Raw genomic sequence first — 14,279 nt, forward strand, 5'->3', positions numbered from 1 at the left:
TTTCTGAAATTCCAAACCTGCATCATGGAGGATGAAGCAATCACAAGGCCAGCTCAGGGTGGTAGATTAATAATAAATATAAATTAGGCTACTACAGCAGGCCATCAGAATAAGGAAATGAAAATATTATTTAATATGGTATTTACTTACTCAGTCTTACTTTCAGACTGCCCTGGGCATTATGCTGCAAATGCACCTTGTACTTGGAAACTGTTGCAATGTCTGAATGCTTAGAAAGATGTATAAGCTGCAGTCAGGAGAAAACACCATGCCAGTCATTTTCAAATGGGTCTTTCCATAAATTACTTTATTTCTCATTAAATGAGCACAGAGTCATTACCATATTAATAACAGATATGTTTATTATTACATATCCATCAGTGCGGCTTTCAATACCACTTGAAACATGCAAATCGTCCTAAGGACGAATCAGTTTTCCAGTGCTTCTTATTTAATACACAACTGCAAAGCCATTATAAATTACTGAGGAGGTATTTGGTTAAGAAATAAAATAAAACAAAACCATACTGCCCATACCATGAGAATGTATTCCTGCTACAAAGCAAGAGTCTGACAGCATTTACTGAAATTCCTGAATTTCACCCAGAGCTTTTGCGTTTTTTTTTTTTCCTGCACTGCCTACACATCTCTTGGCTTATGAACAAGAATCAGTCTTTCTTTGTAAGAGGAATTCTCACTCAAAGATTGTACTTAATTTAGAAATGCATCTAGCATCTACAATACTTCAACCAATTAAAGTTCAGTAAAAACTACTGATATGCAATAGTTTTTTAGAGGTTTCTTTAGTTTTAGGTTTCTACATTTATCGACATGGCAATAATACAATTATCTCAAATTAAGGCACTAAAAGAACAATGTAAAACCAAGTAAAAGTGTTCTAAGAATAATTTACAGTTCAAACAGTGCATATATTTCTTAAATGTTTGTTAACTTAATGTACGTTATCACTTAAAATTGTAAGGCAATACATTATACAGTAATAGAAATGATGTACCCCAAAATATGCTTCCAAACTCGGTTCTTTTTACTGTTAGTTTCTAGCCTCTAACAATAAAATAATTCAGTATGGCTTGGCAAAAATGCATAGATTAAAGGCAATTACTTGTTTTCCCCCCTTTACAAACCTGCTGCATCAGTATTTTGTAAAGCATAATGTAAAATATTTAACACTTTGATCCATTCCATAGTGGGTGGTTAGCATTAAGGCTGTAAAGAACTCTGCAGTGAAGGCACTGAAGTTCAAGTGATAAGGCTTCATTTTAAGCTAGTTCTGCAGTTCTGCAGTCTTCAAGAGCACAACTTAAGAGTCTTGAAAGCAATTGCAGTCCTTCTCACTGAGAAACCTTCCTCTTCTACTCCATTTCATATGCTCATCTTGACATAAATATCCCCTTCACAGGGTTAACAGTCTTTTTCTTTCACTGGTACGAAGCAAGTTGGCTGCATTTCATTGTGACCGACAGGCTTTTTTAAAAAATCCAAAAGGCAGCACCTTTTTTATATACCTAGCTAAGCTTTATTTGCTTTAACTTGCATTACATAGTAATAATTAATCTAATCTACCTTGAGGCAAACCCGCAATTAAACACCCTCAGCGTGCTTTTGTGCCAAAGCAAGGAGGAGACAGTAATAGCAATCTTAACCCTGAAGCCTGTGATAGTTATGTTGAAAGGAACAACAGCCCGTCTGCACTGCTCTGTGTGGTTAAAAAAAGCCCTGTTTCTCTGACTGCATCCCATGAGGTTCCATTAAGCACTGTACATGTGGTTAGCTGGAACAAAAAAGAAAACAGACAATTAATAACAAATATAAAAATTAACTTTGTAACACTAGTGTGTGTTTGCCAAGAGCCTCAGTGAACAAAATACTTGATTTTAACAGAATTTTTTTTCAATTGACAAGGTACAATACTAACATCATACCTACATCATCTTCCACAAACTGTTCTCAGTTTCAAAAAAAATGAAGCAAACACAGAGATCAGACAGATGGTAATATTACTGCAGCTTTACAAGTAAGCAATTAAGAGTCAATAATCATGGGTGTATTCATGGCAATTGCAAGGTGACCCTCTTTCACTTGTGGGACAAGAAAAGGCTCTCTAGGCTAAGAGCACGCACATGCAGTTGCAGAGCTCATCTGATGCACAGGAATTTTGGCTGGTTGGTTGTTTTCCTCTTCAAACATGCATTAACTTGACCAAGTGCTCAAGTCCAACAGTATTAAAACAAAAGATCTCAGCTGTGCTAATACAACGTGAATAAATCAGCAGACTGTAAGCTATAAAGTGTAGGCTCCAATCTCAAAGCAGTACTGCAAATGCCAGCAAGTTCATCACGAAGTTCTGATTCACTCTCATTAGTGATAAGTTATTAAAATGAGGAATAGAACTTAGGATGAACTTTTATATGTGAAGCTCCTTTCAAGGGGTCTGAGACACCTCTCCATGAAGTCAAGGAAGCACTGCCTACTGACTGCAAAGAAAGGTGAGTCAGACCCTGAATGAAATGTACTGAAATGTCTTCAAGCATGTGTTCAAATCTGTATCCATTCAACAAAACAGTTAATGCCTGCTTACATGGTAGGACTCCATCATCGAGAGCAAGTTCTGCTATACTGTCTGACAAGAGAACAATTTTCGGATACTTAGTAAAAGCTAAACATGTACATCCCATAAAAATCATTGCTGCTCCTCTTATTCCCACACCTAGGTAAAGTGGTGAGGGAGGAGGAGAACTATAGGATGCATGAGTCCATAGAGACTGACCTAACAACTGACTGCCTCCTGAGAGGAGAAGAGCCTGCTGTTCCTCTGCTTAACCACTTTCCTGAGCCCAGGAGAGCATCCTCCTACTTACCTGTCCTCAGTTTTGGCAATCACTGCACTTCTCAGTGCAATGATCTACTCACTAGCTTGGCACAGTTAGTCTACATTTTTTTGACCGTCAGGAAACTGAATTTGTTGACCCTTCATGGAAGGGTCCAAAATGGATCATTTCAAGCACTTATCCAGGATCCAAGGACAGAAAAGAAGGAAAATAAGATGGAGAGGGTAAATCCTCCCCTTTAAGTAGAAGCAGGCTGTCAAATGAGCTCAGCTACTGTGCTGAGCTACCAGTTAAGTGTTTAGTACATAAGGTACACTGTGAATTTATTTAATAAGCCAAATTTAAACACTGGTACATTAGAAGTGAATTTTCCTAAAATAAATCCATCACCTCTTCTTTCTAAACACACAGAACAGAATATGTAGTGGTATCAGGGCACAGGCTGGGCACAGTCCATCACAGCAGTACTTGTCTAGTTCATAGATACAACTCACAAAAAATTTGTCTGAGAAAACCAATAAAAAGGTCCACAGTGTAACTGCCAGAATGAAGAGTTCCAATCTGGCCTTTTTCTAATGCTTCTTTGCTCAGTGGAACTCTGAATCTTTTCATTGTTTGCTCTCATTGCTCTGCAGGTGCCAGGCAGGCCTCACTACACTCCAGTCAGCCCTGTCTGATGGGGACAGAGTGTGTCACAAAGACACCCAGGAAGCTCCCTGAGCATCAGGGCAGTGCAAGGGCACCCACCTACCCTCTTGCAGACATCTCCACGCAGCATGACAGGCAGGAGCACACACATACCCAGCACGCCTGCTGCTCAAGTGCTGTGCCTCTCTAAATGGCTTATGATCAATAGGACTCTTTCTCCACAATCAGTGACTACAGTATGCAGCATTAAAACAGAGTTTCTTACAATTAATTACATGTTCTAAGAAGCTCTGTCAGTATTTGATATCATCAAGAAGCAAGATATCAGTTATGTCATCAAGTTCACTGATGGATTTGGGGTCAGTCTAGAAGAGTAATGTAAATGTTAACTGTTTGATCCATGTCAGCTTGTCAGATAAATTCAAGAAGCTAAAGAGGTAAGATACCATCCAGGTATTAACTTCTGAATTGACAGAAAATCTAAGAGCTTTATTTCTTCCTAAGAACTTGGAAGATCTTGTTGGGTGATGGAGAAAGGTGTGAGCAGAGGTTGTACCACTAGGACAACTGGAGAAAAACGCAAGGCTGCAGTATTTGGAACAGCTGATCTGACCTGACATTCACTTGTGCAAGACCATCTCCCTTCCTCCTTTCGTTCTTGAGGCTCTCCCCCAAACCTCTGTGACTTCTGAACCCAACAGACAATCACAAGCTTTTCTTCTGTGGAGTTAGGGTTGGACTGTTTTTGTTGTCATGCTTTGGGTTTTTTGGCTTTCCTTTAGGCAAAACATTCCTGGATTAATTTTCTGCTGAAAAATAGATCAGTTCACTCTGGTTATCTGTGAAACATGAACTGACACAAGATAAAAGCTCAGGAATGTGCAGCTGTCCTCCTTCTGGTGCTGGTGAGCTATCAGACTCATTGTATCTTTAGGATCTTAAAAAAGAGCTTTAATAATGGTGTTTCTCATTTTTTAAAGAAGTTCCATTCCCTACTTGTGCATTTCTGTGATTCTGTAACACTCTCAACAGGACAATGCCAACAGGATTAATAACAGCAATTGTCTGGGTAACTGATGTCCCCAAACACACCCATTCCTTTTAGAGTTACTGTAAATTTTCAAATATCCAAATCTGTTCCTCCTATAACAGATTAGTCGCAAACTTGTCCTAGCTAAAGGCAACTCCAGCACTTCTATTGAGACAGAGCAAAAAATAATCAATTAATTGATTTAAGAAAATGGATTTTTCTCCCAAAAGAGTATGCATGAAAGCTGGTTATTACAGCTACCAGAGGACCTCACAAGGATAAATGGAGAGCATACTCAGAATGCAATTCAAAAAGGTTTTGGAAGAGGAAGTCTACAACTCTAAATATCCAAATGTGAAATAAAGAAGTATGTGATTATCTTGAAGGCCTTCACTGAATATATTATGACCTCAAAACTATGATCCCTGGGAGTGCTCAAGGCCAGGCTGGATGGGGCCCTGAGCAACCTGATCCACCCTGGCAGAGTGGGTTGGAACTAGATGATCTTCAAGGTCCCTTCCAACCTAAACCGTTCTATCATCACTTAGGTTTTAGGATGGAAATCCTGGAGACAAGAAAAATCAATGCCCTTTTTGTCTTTCATATTTTTCTCATCTGTTCCCTTCAAGGAGGGTGTTTCATGACATACCCTATGTCTCCTTACATGCAGAAGTCTGTTTTTATCGCATTTCATGCCAGGAATGTTTGGTAGCCCTGCCAATCTGGGAAGACTCTTTTCTTACTGAGACACTAGTTTCTACTCCATACTGTCAATTCAATCAGTTATCTGGGGAGAAAACAACGCACATACTGTATCAGGAAGCTAATAAAGGTTAAAATCAGATTACAGCAACCTAAGCATTAAAAAAGTGTATTTTACATCATGTCCTGGTTAATGCATGGGGTCACAAATAGTTTACAAAAACAACTGCTGGGATAAAAGACAACTGGCATGAGTAAGCAGGGAGGAAGAACAGAATTAATACTTAACTGACCTCACAACAAAAGAATTGCCCTAACAACAGTCAGAATCTGTAAGTTTCTCATTTCAGCCCCTTTTGCAGAAGACTTCTACTATACACAAGCTCTGAGTCAATCCACGGATGGGATGACCGTGGATCACCCTTGCTGCTAAATGCCATTACTGACATCCACTGAGCCTTGCCTTTAAATGGGAAAAAAATGCAACTAGCTCCCTCCCAAGCATTGGCAGGCCAGGTACCACCTCCATGATACCTTTCCAAATGCGAAGAGCTGATAAATTTACCATAATAACAGGAAAATTCTGCTCCTTCCTTTGGGATTTGAGCAAAGATTTAGATCAGCACTTCAACAGCCATAACTATGGAATTATTTCACAATGTCACACGGAATAGGACTTATAAATGGAGGGTTTTTTAGCCAAGAAGATCTGTAGGTTTTGTAGCTTATTTCTCACCTAGTTTTTCCAGAAGTATTTTTAACAACTTTTCGGAATGACTGGTTTGCTGAGGATCTTGTAGACAAAGTTCTAGGAGAAGCACGAACAAAAGTAGATGGTGGTGTCTTAGGGATCTTCTTTACTAAATGTGTCACCCACTTCTTCTGTTCATCTTGACAGGATGCCAACAAGAGCATATCTCTTGCTGAAGTTACATCATAACTCACTACAAGGAAAAAGGAGGAAGATGATTCAGTGAAAACCCGGGCTCCTTATCAAAGTAAAAGTTATGACACACCAACTGTGCCACTGGAAGGAACAATGGCACCTATATACATTCTTATATTGGATTTGTTTTTAAATTTTTGGAAGACCCCAAACAGCAGGGAGGATTATGAATATAATGTTTTTCACTATTTGTCATTCTGCATTAAGATTACTGAGTCTAACATGAACATTCGAGAAATGAAAAACTTACACTAATTACAATTTTAATAAGCTGGGAAGTTGTGTGGGTGCCAAGTTCCAGAGTACATAGCCTGAATACTCCACTTCACAGCAGCACAGAGGAGAAACTTTTACTCCAGTCTGTGAGGTGGCTAAAGAACCACGCTGCAAGGTCTCAGCAGAGCTTGCTGATGCAGCCCCTGCAATTGTTCCTAGCATGGGTCAGGTGTAAGTGCAGAGGGAATGGTGAGGGCACCAAGGAGATGCCCTGTACTTGGGAACAAACCTCTAGGGAACCTTGTGCTCTCAGGGCCCTCAGCAGAGCTTCATCAGTTACACCATGGACCTCCCTACAGCGGTTTGCCACAGCTGCCTGTTCATAAACAGTGTAACAGCCTATTGCTTTAATAGAAACTTCCAAATCTAAAATCATGGAACTACAGTTTAATTTTAAACTGAACTGCTTTAATTCACCTCCAGTAGTTCAGCAGGTTTAGCTTAACCACATGGAGAATACAGAACAGAAAAATACCAAGAGTGTACCTTTGCATGGTGCAATTAATTCCTCCTTTTTATCCAAGTGGTCTCTGTGGCACTTCACATGGCATCTTCGACATTCTAGGGCAGCAGGGGGTTTAAAGACATGCCAGAGAGGTTTGGCACAGGCCTCACAGTTGGCTGGAAAGTGGTATAATGTGGGAATAAATTCATGGCCTTTGTGATTTAGAAAATTTGTCTTCTCTGCCGGCTGTACTGGTTCTACCTCCAAATCCTTCCTGCATTCCCCCTCGTTAGCATAGAGAATCTGAAAAAGAGCACTGCTGTGTTATTGTTGAAGCACTAAGTACTTTTATACCCTTTCCAAAGAAGCCACCTTTTTTTTCAAGAGAGTTAAATAGACAAGAGAATATACTTCTTTTTACCTGGAATATTTTAGGAATTTCTTCAGTTTCAGCTCTATATACATCTCCTTGAGTTACAGGCCGGACATGAAACAGCTTACTAGATTAGAAGAAACATGAATCAGAAAATGCTAAAAAGTTATGTATGGTTCAGAACAATTATCAAACTGCTTTGTAGTTCTTAGAAATTATGCAAGCAACATGACCTACTTCAACACTGCAATATGATTTTGGGAACTAATTCATAAACCATACAGATTTTGTCTACCCACGTACGACCAAAATATTTCACGGCATGGAAAGAGGGTCATCTTATAATGGATTCAAGATCCATCATGGTAAATTTACTTAAGATAAAGGCTTTCAAATACTTCCTCAAAACACTAGGAAGTCTAACATTATTGCTAGAAAAGCTTAGTGAGAACCTGGGTGGAAGTAACCATATTAAATAGAATACTATCCAGTAGTTTTTTTACTAAATCATATTATGGCTTGATGAATGATCTATGCCAAAACATCACAAAAGGAAATCTGGGGCACCAGCTGTTGGAAAAACTATTTAAATTGGAGCAAACATCATGTGGGTCAAGACTCCAAGTCCACCTCTCCCAAGATCCTGTTTTCAACAGTGGCTGTAGCAGATGTTTATGAAAAGAGATTACAAAACAGTTCAAAGAGAAAATAACTCTTTTCCTGGTTATGAGCAATTGGCAGCTGAAGCACTTCCTGAGTTTGAGAGTCCTTCCAGACCACTGTATTTGTTAGTCCCTGATACATCTATTCATGAATTCTAAAATCTTTTTTCAATTACTGTGCTGTAAGATCCCATAATGTCAATCAGCTGTTCAAACATCAGAGTCATGTACCAGTGAGGGGTTTCAGTGATATTTGACACCATTTCCCTCATGTATAACCAATGTAAAGGAATCACAATTAATATATTTTACCACTTTAAACAGAAAACAGCTGGAAAAGTTAGAAGCGCTTTGGACTAGAACAGCAATGATCCTTTCTCTTTTTCTCTAACTTTTAGCAATCACAAGATAAAGAACAAGTACTGTCAAAGTTCTGTTAATGGTACGCTAAAACACAGACAGACATTTTCCAACTGGTATGGGAAATTAAAAATTATTTATGGTATTTTTATTTCAAGCTTCTGGATTTGCTATCTGCTATTTCACACACAACACTCTTTTGTCAATTCGTATCCAAAACTAACAATGACTTTACTTACTCTATATCTAATACCATAGATGGATTAGACTGGTCCTTGTCTTTTTCATCGTTGTAGAACAGTATCTTTTTACTGCTCACCACAACATACTGTGGAAAGAAAGGGTACAACAGTTGAAATTGCATTTTAAAAAGCAATTATTTATCCTAATATACTCTCAACAAGCACATAAAAAGCCAGAGTTAATGAAAGGTTTCAAATTAACATCAGGAGATACTCAAATCATCCTGAAGGCAGCTACACTACTGACAGCTCTGCAGTGCTACAGTTGCAGTGACTGGTGACTGTATTGTCCCTGGATCACTCTAGAATGCTTGTGATGACTCTGTAAGCCCATCTGTACACAAACTCACAAATTCCAGTTGCTACTGGCAGGTTATTATGAAATTTACTGTATCACTGAGAGTGACACAAAGCAGAAGTTATCGCTTACTGATAATGTTATAAAAAACTTCTGTAGTTTTACAGGCCTTCAGGACTCACTGCTACTTCATAACAAACTGCTGGTAGGCTAAAACAGAGTTCCATGGCTCCTGCTATTTCCTACACTTCCAATTTAATGGACTGATAAAGAGCCAAAATGAATCAGCCAAAACAGAGATCTGGTAGCTATAAATACACTGAGATAGTCAAGATCAAACACCTCTAACCTAAGCACTTCCCAGTAAGTTCAAGACTAGAATTCACTGCCTGCTGCTCTCCACTGGGAGTTGCTAGTCCAACATCTTTGCTGGAACTGTCCACAAGCATAAGCTCAGTGACTGCTGTGACTGTTCCCTCCCCTGCAGTTTCAAATGTTTTAGAAGGAACTGAAAGATGTAAGACACTAAAGAGGATTTAAAGGCAGTAAACTGGCAGCTCTACACTGGTCTACACTGCTCTCCAGATTCACATATAATATAACCCAGAAGAACAGAAAAGCATGAGAGTGAATGCACCAATACTTCATCTTGAATTCCAAGTACTGGCAGGTAACTGGATGGGTTTCTGCACAATGAAGATACTGGTAATTTGAATAAATGTCTGCTCCTTCTACAAAGGGAGGTTTCAACCTCATTTTACACAGCACTTGAAGCTGACCTCAAAACCTGAGTATGAAAGTCACCTTAAGTTTATACAACAGCCTTTTTAAAATATGCTGTGCAAGGTGTGAGCTACAGTTGTAAATCTCAATTACTGAAAGGCATCTAAAAAAAGCCATGAAAGGGCATTTTGTCACAATTCCTTAATAGAAAGCCTGATCTGTTTGAGTAAGTACTAAGTGTGAGCCTCCTGGGATTTTTCCTATTAAAGAAAAAGACTGTACTTCAATTCCTTTATCCACTCCAATAGAAAACAAATGCCATTTTCATCTTTGAAGTGTGCACCTTTGCCTTTCAGAGACAAGAGCAAGCCCTTCAGATGACAACTATGACAAATGCAAATTCTGACTGTAAAGGAATTCAATTATCACACTATATATAAGCCTTGGTGAAAGAACAACCTAACCTCACAAAAAAAATTAATGTACAATAGTGTCAATATCCTGTTGTGACCATATTAAAAAATCTTCTGACAGTAGTTCTGTTTTACAGTGGTTTTTGAAGGATATTATATCATCTTCATTTGGGATGAAATGAAGCTCCAGATAAAAATAAGGGTAACCCATTTCAATGTCAGCTTTAGGTGTAACTGAAATGTTTATTCTCAAGTAAGTTTTCTACATTCACCCCTTTCTAACTTAAGCTAAATTACTCAGAGCGCATCGGGCAAAAACGTCAGTGCTACTGACATTTGAGTCAGAAATGCAGCAGCTCAAGTTGTAACAACACAAGGCATCAACCCAATTACACTCCTAATGTGATTTTGCTTTTCCTTTAAATTAATCTGGGCATGCCTATATTTGAGGTTGCACATACCTCCCACCTTCACAAAACTGAAACTACAGAATTAGGAAGAGAAGCACCTGAGGAGGTTGACTACCTGCCAGCTTACTTCAGCTACAACAGTAGCTGAAAGTGCAGTTCAGTTCAGCCAACAGAATGCACATGTGAGTGAACATAGTCCTTCACTACTGTGTCTCACTGATATAAGCCTCAGCTAGTTAAGGAACCTTATCAGTACAATTTATTTTGTGACTGAGCCATCCATCTGCAGCTCAAATTCCTCCGAAGTGTGAGCGCATTCAAACTAGGAAAGTGTTGGAAAGGAATGGATTAACTGTCCAAAATATCTTGAAGCAAGTAAATATGCCTATATTGGGCATGCCTGAAGAAATTCTGATAGTCTTTCACTGGAGAAGCTGCATTTGTCATGAGTTTAAGATTTCAGTTGTCAGAGAATGCAAAAATAATCTCCACTTTTAAAAAACAACCATAAAAGGGTATTTAGAAGCATTCTGACAGAAAAATGACACAGTATTTTATACCATCCAGAACAGAACAAAGGTACCTGATTTGTGCCAGGCATCATCCATTCTATAACAAGAGGATTCAGGCAGCCTTAGCAATCAAACAGATCTACAGAAAGCATCTGCCATTTGGTTTTGTTCCTGGTGGTGAACACCTTTCTTGTGGGTAAAGCACCTTCTCTTTCTGTATACTTTTGCTATTAATTCTGCTGGTTTTATTGTGCTTGTCTTAGTCTTGCTTTGTGCGTTCAGTAAACTGTTAACCATAAATTCTGCTTTTGTTCCTCCCTTACCCAAAGGGGTGGGGGGAAGGTGACTGGCCATTAGTTGAAATAGGGCAGAACTTACCACTCACTCCCAGCAAGCCAGAATAGGCGGTGGTTTTAACTTACATGCAAATCACCAAGGTCTGATATTGATGTGAAAATAGGCAGGTCTGGAACTGAAACTCTTGGAGTGTATAAAGAAGGCCATGGAAGCCCACTGAAAGTAGTAGTACTTCAAAGAAGGAGTACAGCAGCTCAAGACCCAATACAAACCCTCAAGTGCTTCTCTGACAGGAATGAATCCCTTCTCCCTTAAATTTTATAGGAATCTCTTTCAGCTGTTGTAGAATGTGTATGTAAATAGGAGCAATTGAGAAATACCTTTCAACAAGAATTAGAAAGTTACTTCAGAAGTGTCATTAATAACTCAGCAATTCCCAGTAGCAGTCTTTGAATATAAGGAAGATGAAGGAAAAGAAACTGTTTAATACAATTAGCTTTTAAAATTTAAAAAAATTCTAGAGACCATGTTCACTTTTGTATTTAGTTGTACTAAAAGACGATCAAAGGGGGGAACTGAAAAGCCAGAAAAGATAATCAGAAACTGGTTCTAAGTATCTGAATTTGAACATCGGATGTTTCAAAGAAACAGATCATAACCTTTGCAGAGGCAAAACAAGACTGCTTTGTTTGGAGTAGGAATTCTGGCACAGAGATCCCATTTCTGAGAGTAAATCAATTATTCTTAAAAGAAACCGATCATTTTAAAGGTGAGGGAGACAGAAACATCCTTGAAATCATGTGTAGCAAGTTACTGTGTGATGCACTCTTCCATGACCTTCAGAACATTTAAGTGTGGTAATCCCTACTCTGTGCTGCCTAGTTGCACAAAGAGGTTCTTTTTCAGTGACAGAATTATAAAGATGCTGACTCAAAGAAGAAATGTGATTTTTAATGGTTCCAAGATGCTTACTGTGAAGCATTTCCTCCCCTGTTGTAAATTTGCACAATGTCATTACTGAAGGTTTCATACTTTAATTTTCTTGGGTTTTTTTTCTTCAGTAATGTACATACACTAAATGACTCTTAATTATTTTGTTTGTTTCTTAAATACGAGTTGTAAAACCAATTCATCACATGCCTAGAAACTTTTCCAATGAAACTGAGGAAGAAAGAAAAAAAGGCATCTGTACCTGTTTCTTCCAGCCATGCCGCCTTATATTTCCTTTGTTTGGTACTGAAAGCCAACCTTCAAGTCTTGATTCTGGTTTTAAAAAATGCATGTTTAATAATTTTGTGTATTTATAATAATAAAGCAGAATAGCACAAAAGCAAACTACTACTAGTAGGAAAGGAAGATGTACTACATGCAGTAATGGGCAATTACCTATTCAGCAAAGCAGAATAAAAAGCACAGCTAAATAAAATGAAGATATAAGGATTTAATTCATGCTTCATCACAAGCCAACATCTGATTACACAGTTACTGCACAATAAAAGTGAAGCTGTTTTCCTTGATGCCAACATCTAACACTGTATGTAAATGGTTTGCAAAGAGCCAGGCAGGAAAGACTTTGCTTTGAAAATATATTACAGTTTAAATTAAGAGATTTTCAATGTAAACGTAATTTAACATTCAGAGGGACTTTATGAAAATACTCAGCAGGAAGATGCAGGAAGTAAAATAAATCAGATCCACATTTTCCACAGGAAACAAAAAAAGGAGAGAGAGCACAAGAGCAAGCAAAGCTACATGGGTGTCCCATTACTCACAGAAGATAAGCATAGGAGATAATTAAATAAGGAATGCAGGAAGAATCAACTAGATATAAAGAATAAGAGACAAGTGTTTTACTCCAATTTTCAGTGAAAAATTATCCAAAGAGAAATGTAATATCCTATTTTCCCACCATTAAACTACTGAAATAATTTAGCATTATACAAAAAAGGGCCACAGGAAAATTAGCATTCTGCCTAATGTGGACTGTTGATTTAGAAAGCCCTTCCAGCTAACTGAGAGTGGCTTCTAAAATTTAAAATTATGAAGCCAGGTAATAGTAGCACTGAAAACTTCAAAAACATTAAGTTAAAATTTTCTGAAACACTCTCCCACAACTATTTATGTCCTGAGGAGCTACTGGTTCCTTTTGTCCTTCAGGAATTACTCTGTGTGAGGTGTATCCCAGCAAGTACTGAATGCATTCAAATGTATAAAAGTTACTGTGCATATGCTTTGCTACACAGAATTACAATGGGACTGACACCTAGCATGGCATTATAATTAGGCATGTAAAAGCCCTTCCCACATTAGCCTTACAGCAGACAATATTTAGAAATGGACTACACTTAGGAATATGGAATAATTTCCCATCATTTCTCCATACAGGATAGCTTCAAATGACTGGAGGACCACTGAACTACTGATAACAACTAGAAGAAAAGCATGTTAGAACTCATTCCTGTGAGAAAACTTCTCAGAAAAATGAAAGAAATTTGTACTTCCCTGCCGTCTCACATCTGCATAAGAACTGTGAGGACTGGGCGGACTCTGCATAAGAACTGTGAGGACTTTGCTATCCCAGACTCTCCCCAGTTATTGATACTCAGTGGCTTTGGAAAAGAAAATCTATTTCCTTCATATCTACAGGCCTCACAGAATATGTTAATTCAAAAGTATTGCTTTGAATACTTTGATTAATTTTTACATTAAGAGAAGGTCCTTCCATTTTTACAAATTATAGAAACATCCTAAAACTCAGGTTTCTATTGCAAAACAAAGTGATGAATTGTGAATAAAAAACAAAGTACAGGAAACTGTGGTTCAAAAGGATATAGGAAGGATGACTTGTTAAAAAAAAAGGAAAAAAGTTTCCGTTGAAATTGTGGCATATGAAAATCTAGAAAGATCCAAATTACGATGAATTTTAAAAGATGCTTATAGGGACAGCAGAAGTTTTTCTAGGTTCCCATCTATTTCAGCATGTTCTGAAAACAATTTCAAAAGAAGTAGGAAGTAAATGAGGTATTTCAAATCAATCCATTGACATTCTTTTCTGTCAACTACAAATCTATTTTAGGGAGCAAATTCTATTTG

General features: G+C 38.1%; 1 protein-coding gene across 2 annotated transcripts in view; it reads right to left on the minus strand.

The window, feature by feature from the left end:
- Positions 1-286: 286 nt before the first annotated feature.
- Positions 287-14,279, minus strand: part of ROCK1 (Rho associated coiled-coil containing protein kinase 1) — an 82,714-nt gene continuing 68,721 nt past the window's right edge. For both annotated transcript variants that reach the window (XM_053941246.1, XM_053941256.1), the window contains exons 28-33: positions 12,379-12,449; positions 8,531-8,619; positions 7,318-7,396; positions 6,938-7,199; positions 5,966-6,173; positions 287-1,792 (exon numbers count right to left, since the gene is read on the minus strand). In XM_053941246.1, the coding sequence (XP_053797221.1) occupies positions 1,789-1,792; positions 5,966-6,173; positions 6,938-7,199; positions 7,318-7,396; positions 8,531-8,619; positions 12,379-12,449 (713 nt within the window). In that variant the 3' untranslated portion in view covers positions 287-1,788. The remainder of the gene's footprint in view (positions 1,793-5,965; positions 6,174-6,937; positions 7,200-7,317; positions 7,397-8,530; positions 8,620-12,378; positions 12,450-14,279) is intronic.

The sequence above is a fragment of the Vidua chalybeata genome, chromosome 1 (assembly GCF_026979565.1).
Source record: "Vidua chalybeata isolate OUT-0048 chromosome 1, bVidCha1 merged haplotype, whole genome shotgun sequence".
Lineage (NCBI taxonomy): Eukaryota > Metazoa > Chordata > Aves > Passeriformes > Viduidae > Vidua > Vidua chalybeata.